The sequence below is a fragment of the Lynx canadensis genome, chromosome C2, assembly GCF_007474595.2.
Source record: "Lynx canadensis isolate LIC74 chromosome C2, mLynCan4.pri.v2, whole genome shotgun sequence".
Lineage (NCBI taxonomy): Eukaryota > Metazoa > Chordata > Mammalia > Carnivora > Felidae > Lynx > Lynx canadensis.
In genome coordinates this window covers 146152446-146163478 of record NC_044311.2, presented here as the reverse complement: position 1 = coordinate 146163478, position 11033 = coordinate 146152446, and the positions used below count along the sequence as shown (strand labels likewise).

Sequence of the window (11033 nt, the reverse complement as noted above, 5' to 3'; positions counted from 1 at the left end):
CCAGTTCTCTCTGCCTATTTCCTCTGCTTTAGTAACGGAGGTGAGAATAACCTCACTGGGGTGAGCTGAGAGCTTGACACAGTGCTTGCCCCATGGCGAGAGCTCGGTCTTAGCAATTACATAGGGCGTCCACGCTTCTAAGCTAACATGCTCTCAGAAGGAAAAACTCGAAGAAACAAATGATACTTGGCCCAGGAAACTGCCAGGAATGGAATCCAGCTCTGGGGTGGCAAAGTTATCCAACGCATCAGCACTGACCTAGACTTTGTTGGGGACATCCATGGGATGTCTCCGTCAAGGGCCTGAATTTGCTGCTGGTTACAAAGCCAGAAAGGAGAATCACTCAGGAGGGACAAGCAGAGTCATCCTGTGAGAGCCCCTGCCTTTCTGAAACCTCAGGAAGGAAACGGAATCAAATGGAATTTTCCTCTCTGGCCGAGAACCAGGTCTCTCTTAGGGTAACACCTCTAGTGCTCGGAGCTGTTGGAACCTCCCCAACACTTTCCTGCCTCCCCCACGTCCTTTCCACATCCCTCAGTGCTGTCCCGGAGGAGGGAGCCTCGCATTTATCAGTTACCTGATGTCCCACACTCTGAAAGAGGCGGACAAGCCAACCTATGTATCTCATTTAATCCACCCAGTAGCTCCAACGGGTGGGCTTCCTTTTGCCAGTAAGGGAACCAATTTTGGTCCTCTAAGGGTAAGGAGCTTAACCCACAATAAGCCACAGAGCTGGCTCTGAGCCCCCCCCCAGCCCCACCCCAGAGCCCAGACTCCATCAACCATGCTTCAGTGTCTGTAGGTGTTTGCTATTCTGGGCAGGCTCTCGCCACACCATGCCGCCAATCCCCAATTTCTGTCCCTCCAACAATGAACACCTGTCCCTCGTTCCATAACACTGTGCACCCCAATCTCTACTCCTGAAATACCTTATACCCTGATCTCTGCTCCCACAATGCAATGCACCCCACCTCTGCTTTCTCAAACCCTGCCTGCACGGGTGGCCAATACCACCCCGTCTGGACCTCCAGTGTTCTTGGGTTGCCTTGGGTGTGTTCACTGCTTTCCCAGGGCACAGGAATCGTGTATGTCCCAGGGGGTCCGCACAGCCACCCGGGAGGGGTACGCATGGCCATGCAGCTCAACACGAGTGGTCTAGACTGTACCCGGAGCTGACCCACCTTTGTCGGGGAAGCCGGACTTGGGGGCCTTCCGGTCCTTCAGCAGGGCTTTGGTGTTCTGAATGTGCGTGATGAGTGAGGCCGAGGGCTGTTTGTGGGAGGGGAGGTTCCTGTCCAGCTTCTTGGAAAACGGCCGATGAAGAAAATCCCCTCTCTTTTCTTGTTCTTTGGGTTTTTCATCCTTCAAGTCAGAAGTAAACACATGTACTCAGACACACAGACATATACAATGTGACTCCCCTTTGAAGAGTTATCCAAGTGGATTTGAGAAACCCCAGCCTCTCAAAACTCCGTTCTCAGCTGCACGTTGAACAAGGGAGGAGCAGAGGCCCAGCAGATGCCCCAGGGAACCCACCTCCCTCTCCCTGGGCCACAAGCAGGCTTCTGTCATCCCCAGCTCCCCGCACGGCCCTATTTCAAGGTGTTCCAGCAAGGGCAAGTTTGTCCCTAGGAGGTCAATTGTTCTAGAACAAGATCAAAGAACTGAGGCAAAACACATGAGGATTTCTGGAAGTCTGCGGTCTTACTCAGGATAGGGCTCTAGGATTCTGCTCACAGCAGTGGTTTTGCAAAGGTAACTTCACAAATGAAACATAACCATTTCTATCTCTTGTGTGTTCAGTCAGGCCAAGGAGGTGGACGGCAACCCCAGGAGCCGTGTGCCATCCTGGGTGAGTTTCTGACCCTTTTCCGCCCTCGGTCATGCAAGCCCTTGCTTGCGTCACTATGTGTCACTTGTGTCCCTCTGACTGGAGTGAATTTTACTATTTTATGTATCTTCAACCCCACAGCCTCTGGCGTAAAGCCAAGCACATAGAGAAGACTTAATAGTTATTGAAATGTAAAAAAAAAAAAAAAAAGCCAGTAGAAACCAAACTGAATTAAAATTGCGTTCCAGCTTCTGGGAAGGGCGGTACCACTCAGAAGTTTCTTCTCCAGCCATAAAGACTTTGATGTTTACTGTTCAACAGATTCAACCGCATCCCTGACCTCACCACCAGATTCACGGTTTTTGCCTTAAAGGTGAAGAATATTTACAATTCAAGAGAGCTCATCAGCTCCTCATTGATGTTGTTGAAAAGCTTCTCCAGGAAGCTTCTCCTTGGGCTCGCACAGCCCCTTCCAATGGGGATTTTCAAAGCCTGTCCAGATGGGGGTTCCTGATGCCCAATCGGCGGGTGGGAGAAAACGGCAGGGGAGGAATGGGAAGTGGGGGTGCCACGCCAACCCTGAGGGTCACCGTGAGGGCCCCAGTGCCTTAGGGCCCCAAGCCTGGGCTGCCGTGGCCATCCCCAGTGGAGGGCTGAGGAGGGAAGAGAGGAGGGGTGAAGCTTCGCAAACTCCCTCGCCAGCATCCGAAGAGCCTTTTACGGGACGTCGAGTGCCAGGTGCTGCACTGAGAGCATGACCTGGGACAAAGCACAGCTGTCACCCCATCACGGACCAGCAAACAGCCAGAAGCGGGTTGAATAATTCATCTGGGAGCCGAGTGAAAACTCACGCCCTCTGGAAGCCTGGGGCAGGATGAGTCTGGGGCAGAGAGAAAGGCAGACACACGGGCCGGTGAGGGACAGGGACCAGGCTGTAGTCCCAGGGTTCCAGGTGGGCATCCGGGATTCTTGGGAGGAGGCTTGAGCCCCAGGTCATTAGGCAGAATGCTACGAACAGGAAAGGGGGCCACCTGCTCCAGACCATCTGGGTCAAGGCCGCATCCCTCTCCTGGTTTCTGTGACCCCCCAGCAGCCCCCTTCTCTAAGGCAAAGGGGAACGAGCTGTCACACTCCCCTTGTGCCCCAAGCATCGAAGGGACGTGACAGGCTTGTCCTGAAAAGTCTGGCAAAATCTCTTCCTCTTGTGCTATTCTTCCTGTCTCTGTTCTAATGAGAAAAATCACCAGTTCCACCTGTTTACACTTTAAATGGTAAAAAAGAAACTGAATGCACTTCTACGAAACCACGTAAAACTGTTTGGAAGAAAAGACAAAATTGCAGATTCCCCCCACCCCCCGCCCTTTTCAGGATTGTTTTCTAGAATAGTGAGTACAGGGGCACCTGGGTGGCTCAGTCAGTTGAGCGTCTGACTTCGGCTCAGGCCGTGATCTCGGGGTTCGTGAGTTCAAGCCCCGTGTTGGTCCCTGTGTTGACAGCTCAGAGCCTGGAGCCTGCTTCCGATTCTGTGTCCCCCCTGCCCTCTGCCCCTTCCCCACTCACATTCCGTCTCTCGCTCTCTTCCTCTCTCAAATAAACATTTAAAAAAGAAAAAGAATGATGAGTACAGCTTCCTTTGGGCTGCTCCGTGATCCCTACACTTTAGAGGAAGCTGCTCTGCCTTTGGCTTCATGGCTTCATCTTGACCCCTCCCCAACTCTCTTTGGGTTCTCCAAAGCCAAAGGATCAAGATGCAAAGTTTCTGGGGGGCCAGCATCACCACCCAGCTGGAGTTCATCAGCACTGAGAGGTGTACAGGACATGAATTCCCTGTAGACCCCAAGGTTGGCTCTAAAAAACCTCTCTGGGAACTGACAAAGGGATAGCACCAAACAGAAAGCCTGCTATGGGGGCAGAGGGATGGGGAAATGACCTCAGGAACCCTGCTGGAGCCACCCTGTTGAACTTCATCCCAGGATCCTGCACCCGGGTGTTTTCTCCAAAAGCTCCCAGAACACCCTTGTCCAGCCCAAAGAATGGGTGATTTCATGGTTACCAGTTTCTTACGGGCATGCCAAGAATCCACCACCCAAGAGATCCCTGCCGGGGACACACGGCTGGATCAGTCCGTGTGGATGGGTCACCAGCCCACACAAGACACGTGTTTGTACAACCAGCCAATCTCAGCGCCCTCCAGGCACAGGTGACCAAATGCAACCCATCATCCCATTATACCTTTTCATTTGCATATCCTATTTTCTCCACAAGAGATCTTCCAGGGAGCAGGATGCTAAAGCACCTTATGTAACAGAAACAGATCTTCAGAGGGACTCATTCTATTCCCCCTTCGATGTGCCTACACCCACTCCCGTGCTCCCCTCCCAGCAATCCGGCTGCCTGCACGGTCTCTTTGGCTTTCTTCTGAGTCTCATGTGCTCCCCACACCCACCCCGCCTCCCAAACTCTCCAACGCAGATCGGAGAGGGGGCCACATGAGGCCCCAGAAGCCAGCCCCACACAAAACAGCTTCCGGTTTTCTTTAAACCACTTTCTACCCACTGCACATGTGCACGGACATTTACTAAACCGGACACTTTGAAAATGTGGCCTCAGGGCACCCAGGTGGCTCAGGTTAAGCATCCGACTTCGGCTCAGGCCATGATCTCGCGGTTTGTGAGTTCGAGCCTGGCATCGGGTTCTGTGCTGACAGCTCAGAGCCTGGAGCCTGCTTCAGATTCTGGGTCTCCCTCTCTCTCTGCCCCTCCCCTACTTGTGCTGTCTCTGTCTCTGTCTCTCGCTCTCTCAAAAATAAATAAACATTAAAAAAACAAAAAAAATGTGGCCTCACAAAGGTTTGTCTACTCAAGACTCTTACAGTGTCACAACTGTTTGATAGAAGAGAGGAAGAAGCCAGGGAGTGGTGGTGCATGGGGCTTTCTGGAGAAAAGTAGGTTCTTGGCCTCTGACATCTGAGCTCCAGAGCCGGTCCCTTTGGGCTCGTCCCTGTGACTCCAGCCTCCTGCGTTCCAAAGAGCGAGAGCCCTCCCCCTTCCTCCCCAGCTCTGCTCCTATAGATACAGCAGGGTACACATCAGCAGCACACGGCCCCGTGAGAGAAGTGTTTCCCCACCTGCAACCGAAAGTCAGCTCTTCAGGCATAAACATGAACCTCACATCTCATCTGCGTCACAGTCTGAAAGGCCAACGCAGCCATTTAACAGGGACAGGGGCGGCCACACCTCCTCCCCACCCCGGGCTGCATAAGAGCTGCCTTGCACCCTCACGCGGTGGAAACTGACCACGGATGGCGTGATGCCGCAGCCAAGAGCCTGGGGTCTGCAGGTGAGCTGAAGCTGTTTTCTTTGGATGATAGTCTAGCTCAGCACGGGCTCCTCTGGAGCCTGCTGTCCCCTTGCTGACGAGCTAACCTCATGTGACTGTTTGGAACGTCAGAATCAGGTGTGGATCGTCAATACCTGGGGCGGCCCAGGTGCCCAGGCATTGCCTGCCGGTTGCTTTGGAAAAGCCACAGAGACCTGATTTTGCCACGGGAAAAACACAACGCAGCTGAGAAAAAGAGGACTTTGTTCATAAATTAGGCCACTGAGCTGGGAAGCTCTGGACTGTTGCAAACCCCACTTCTCATATAGGTAAAAACATGAATGCACAGCCCAGTGTGCAGTGACAGCAAGACAATTAAAAATGGTCAACAAAGAAAGCACCAGTCTGATCTGAAGGGATTCTGATAAACCCACTCACCATCGGACTCTGCGTTTTAATTCAGGACAAGGAAGGAGGTATGTAGAATCCACAGCCCTAAGCAGAGATCCACCAGCCCTCAGGGTCACATGTGATGGTTCATTTCAAGTGTCAACTTGACCAGGCCACAGTACCCAGTTTTCGGTCAAACAGCAATCTAGATGTTGCTGTGAAGGTATTTTCCACATGGGATTAAATTAGTAGGCTTTATTATCCCTGAAGTGTTTGCAGAGGCCAACGGCTCCTAAGGAGTTTAGTGGGAGAGGCGCAGGAAGATGGCGGCGTAGGAGGACGCTGGGCTCACCGCGCGTCCTGCTGATCACTTAGATTCCACCTACACCTGCCTAAATAACCCAGAAAACCGCCAGAGGATTAGCAGAACGGAGTCACCGGACCCAAGTGCAGACAAGAGGCCCACGGAAGAGGGTAGGAAGGGCGGCGAGGCGGTGCGCGCTCCACGGACTGGCGGGAGGGAGCCGGGGCGGAGGGGCGGCTCGCCAGCCAAGCAGAGCCCTCGAGTCCGGCTTGCAAAAGCGGAGGGGCCTGACGGACTGTGTTCCAACAGCAAGCGCGACTTAGCGTCTGGGAGGTCATAAGTTAACAGCTCTGCTCGGAAAGCGGGAAGGCTGGAGGACAAAGGGAGGGTGAGCTGCGGAGCCCCCGGACGACAGAGCTCAGTTTGGCGGGGAACAAAGGCGCTCGCCAGCGCCATCTCCCCCGCCCATCCCCCAGCCAAAATCCCAAAGGGAACCGGTTCCGGCCAGGGAAATTGCTCGCTCCGCGCAAACACCCAACTCTGTGCTTCTGCGGAGCCAAACCTCCGGCAGCGGATCTGACTCCCTCCGGCTGCCACAGGGCCCCTCCTGAAGTGGATCACCTAAGGAGAAGCGAGCTAAGCCTGCCCCCCCTCCCGCCGTGCACCTTGCCTTCCCACCCCAGCTAATACGCCAGATCCCCAGCATCACAAGCCTGGCAGTGTGCAAGTAGCCCAGACGGGCCACGCCACCCCACAGTGAATCCCGCCCCTAGGAGAGGGGAAGAGAAGGCACACACCAGTCTGACTGTGGCCCCAGCGGTGGGCTGGGGGCAGACATCAGGACTGACTGCGGCCCCCGCCCACCAACTCCAGTTATACACCACAGCACAGGGGAAGTGCCCTGCAGGTCCTCACCACACCAGGGACTATCCAAAATGACCAAGCGGAAGAATTCCCCTCAGAAGAATCTCCAGGAAATAACAACAGCTAATGAGCTGATCAAAAAGGATTTAAATAATATAACAGAAAGTGAATTTAGAATAATAGTCATAAAATTAATCGCTGGGCTGGAAAACAGTATACAGGACAGCAGAGAATCTCTTGCTACAGAGATCAAGGGACTAAGGAACAGTCACGAGGAGCTGAAAAACGCTTTAAAGGAAATGCAAAGCAAAATGCAAACCACCACAGCTCGGATGGAAGAGGCAGAGGAGAGAATAGGTGAACTAGAAGATAAAGTTATGGAAAAAGAGGAAGCTGAGAAAAAGAGAGATAAAAAAATCCAGGAGTATGAGGGGAAAATTAGAGAACTAAGTGATACACTAAAAAGAAATAATATACGCATAATTGGTATTCCAGAGGAGGAAGAGAGAGGGAAAGGTGCTGAAGGGGTACTTGAAGAAATCATAGCTGAGAACTTCCCTGAACTGGGGAAGGAAAAAGGCATTGAAATCCAAGAGGCACAGAGAACTCCCTTCAGACGTAACTTGAATCGATCTTCTGCACGACATATCATAGTGAAACTGGCAAAATACAAGGATAAAGAGAAAATTCTGAAAGCAGCAAGGGGTAAACGTGCCCTCACATATAAAGGGAGACCTATAAGACTCGTGACTGATCTCTCTTTTGAAACTTGGCAGGCCAGAAAGAATTGGCACGAGATTTTCAGGGTGCTAGACAGCAAAAATATGCAGCCGAGAATCCTTTATCCAGCAAGTCTGTCATTTAGAATAGAAGGAGAGATAAAGGTCTTCCCAAACAAACAAAAACTGAAGGAATTTGTCACCACTAAACCAGCCCTACAAGAGATCCTAAGGGGGACCCTGTGAGACAAAGTACCAGAGACATCACTACAAGCATAAAACATACAGACATCACAATGACTCTAAACCCGTATCTTTCTATAATAACACTGAATGTAAACGGATTAAATGCGCCAACCAAAAGACATAGGGTATCAGAATGGATAAAAAAACAAGACCCATCTATTTGCTGTCTACAAGAGACTCATTTTAGACCTGAGGACACCTTTAGATTCAGAGTGAGGGGATGGAGAACTATTTATCATGCTACTGGAAGCCAAAAGAAAGCTGGAGTAGCCATACTTATATCAGACAAACTAGACTTTAAATTAAAGGCTGTAACAAGAGATGAAGAAGGACATTATATAATAGTTACAGGGTCTATCCATCAGGAAGAGCTAACAATTATAAATGTCTATGCGCCGAATACCGGAGCCCCCAAGTATATAAAACAATTACTCATAAACAGAAGCAACCTTATTGATAAGAATGTGGTAATTGCAGGGGACTTTAACACCCCACTTACAGAAATGGATAGATCATCTAGACACACAGTCAATAAAGACACAAGGGCCCTGAATGAGACATTGGATCAGATGGACTTGACAGATATATTTAGAACTCTGCATCCCAAAGCAACAGAATATACTTTCTTCTCGAGTGCACATGGGACATTCTCCAAGATAGATCATATACTGGGTCACAAAACAGCCCTTCATAAGTTTACAAGAATTGAAATTATACCATGCATACTTTCAGACCACAATGCTATGAAGCTTGAAATCAACCACAGAAAAAAGTCTGGAAAACCTCCAAAAGCGTGGAGGTTAAAGAACACCCTACTAACGAATGAGTGGGTCAACCAGGCAATTAGGGAAGAAATCAAAAAATATATGGAAACAAACGAAAATGAAAATACAACAATCCAAACGCTTTGGGACGCAGCGAAGGCAGTCCTGAGAGGAAAATACATTGCAATCCAGGCCTATCTCAAGAAACAAGAAAAATCCCAAATACAAAATCTAACAGCACACCTAAAGGAAATAGAAGCAGAACAGCAAAGGCAGCCTAAACCCAGCAGAAGAAGAGAAATAATAAAGATCAGAGCAGAAATAAACAATATAGAATCTAAAAAAACTGTAGAGCAGATCAACGAAACCAAGAGTTGGTTTTTTGAAAAAATAAACAAAATTGACAAACCTCTAGCCAGGCTTCTCAAAAAGAAAAGGGAGATGACCCAAATAGATAAAATCATGAATGAAAATGGAATTATTACAACCAATCCCTCAGAGATACAAACAATTATCAGGGAATACTATGAAAAATTATATGCCAACAAATTGGACAACCTGGAAGAAATGGACACATTCCTGAACACCCACACTCTTCCAAAACTCAATCAGGAGGAAATAGAAAGCTTGAACAGACCCATAACCAGCGAAGAAATTGAATCGGTTATCAAAAATCTCCCAACAAATAAGAGTCCAGGACCAGATGGCTTCCCAGGGGAGTTCTACCAGACATTTAAAGCAGAGATAATACCTATCCTTCTCAAGCTATTCCAAGAAATAGAAAGGGAAGGAAAACTTCCAGACTCATTCTATGAAGCCAGTATTACTTTGATTCCTAAACCAGACAGAGACCCAGGAAAAAAAGAGAACTACAGGCCAATATCCCTGATGAATATGGATGCAAAAATTCTCAATAAGATACTAGCAAATCGAATTCAACAGCATATAAAAAGAATTATTCACCATGATCAAGTGGGATTCATTCCTGGGATGCAGGGCTGGTTCAACATTCGCAAATCAATCAACGTGATCCATCACATTAACAAAAAAAAAGAGAAGAACCATATGATCCTGTCAATCGATGCAGAAAAGGCCTTTGACAAAATCCAGCACCCTTTCTTAATAAAAACCCTTGAGAAAGTCGGGATAGAAGGAACATACTTAAAGATCATAAAAGCCATTTATGAAAAGCCCACAGCTAACATCATCCTCAACGGGGAAAAACTGAGAGCTTTTTCCCTGAGATCAGGAACACGACAGGGATGCCCACTCTCACCGCTGTTGTTTAACATAGTGCTGGAAGTTCTAGCATCAGCAATCAGACAACAAAAGGAAATCAAAGGCATCAAAATTGGCAAAGATGAAGTCAAGCTTTCGCTTTTTGCAGATGACATGATATTATACATGGAAAATCCGATAGACTCCACCAAAAGTCTGCTAGAACTGATACATGAATTCAGCAAAGTTGCAGGATACAAAATCAATGTCCAGAAATCAGTTGCATTCTTATACACTAACAATGAAGCAACAGAAAGACAAATAAAGAAAATGATCCCATTCACAATTGCACCAAGAAGCATAAAATACCTAGGAATAAATCTAACCAAAGATGTAAAGGATCTGTATGCTGAAAACTATAGAAAGCTTATGAAGGTAATTGAAGAAGACTTAAAGAAATGGAAAGACATTCCCTGCTCATGGATTGGAAAAATAAATATTGTCAAAATGTCAATACTACCCAAAGCTATCTACACATTCAATGCAATCCCAATCAAAATTGCACCAGCATTCTTCTCGAGATTAGAACAAGCAATCCTAAAATTCATATGGAACCACAAAAGGCCCCGAATAGCCAAAGGAATTTTGAAGAAGAAGACCAAAGCAGGAGGCATCACAATCCCAGACTTTAGCCTCTACTACAAAGCTGTCATCATCAAGACAGCATGGTATTGGCACAAAAACAGACACACAGACCAATGGAATAGAATAGAAACCCCAGAACTAGACCCACAAACGTATGGCCAACTCATCTTTGACAAAGCAGGAAAGAACATCCAATGGAAAAAAGACAGCCTCTTTAACAAATGGTGCTGGGAGAACTGGACAGCAACATGCAGAAGGTTGAAACTAGACCACTATCTCACACCATTTACAAAAATAAACTCAAAATGGATAAAGGACCTAAATGTGAGACAGGAAACCATCAAAACCTTAGAGGAGAAAGCAGGAAAAGATCTCTCTGACCTCAGCCGTAGCAATCTCTTACTCGACACATCCCCAAAGGCAAGGGAATTAAAAGCAAAAGTGAATTACTGGGACCTTATGAAGATAAAAAGCTTCTGCACAGCAAAGGAAACAACCAACAAAACTAAAAGGCAACCAACGGAATGGGAAAAGATATTTGCAAATGACATATCGGACAAAGGGCTAGTATTTAAAATCTATAAAGAGCTCACCAAACTCCACACCCGAAAAACAAATAACCCAGTGAAGAAATGGGCAGAAAACATGAATAGACACTTCTCTAAAGAAGACATCCAGATGGCCAACAGGCACATGAAAAGATGTTCAGCGTCGCTCCTTATCAGGGAAATACA

General features: G+C 48.2%; 1 protein-coding gene across 1 annotated transcript in view; it reads right to left on the bottom strand.

Annotated features, from left to right (window-relative positions):
• The window catches only part of HUNK (hormonally up-regulated Neu-associated kinase), a 118373-nt gene that overhangs the window by 4894 nt on the left and 102446 nt on the right, over positions 1-11033 (bottom strand). The window contains exon 10 of the mRNA XM_030330060.1: positions 1182-1362. Coding sequence (XP_030185920.1) covers positions 1182-1362 — 181 coding nt within the window. The remainder of the gene's footprint in view (positions 1-1181; positions 1363-11033) is intronic.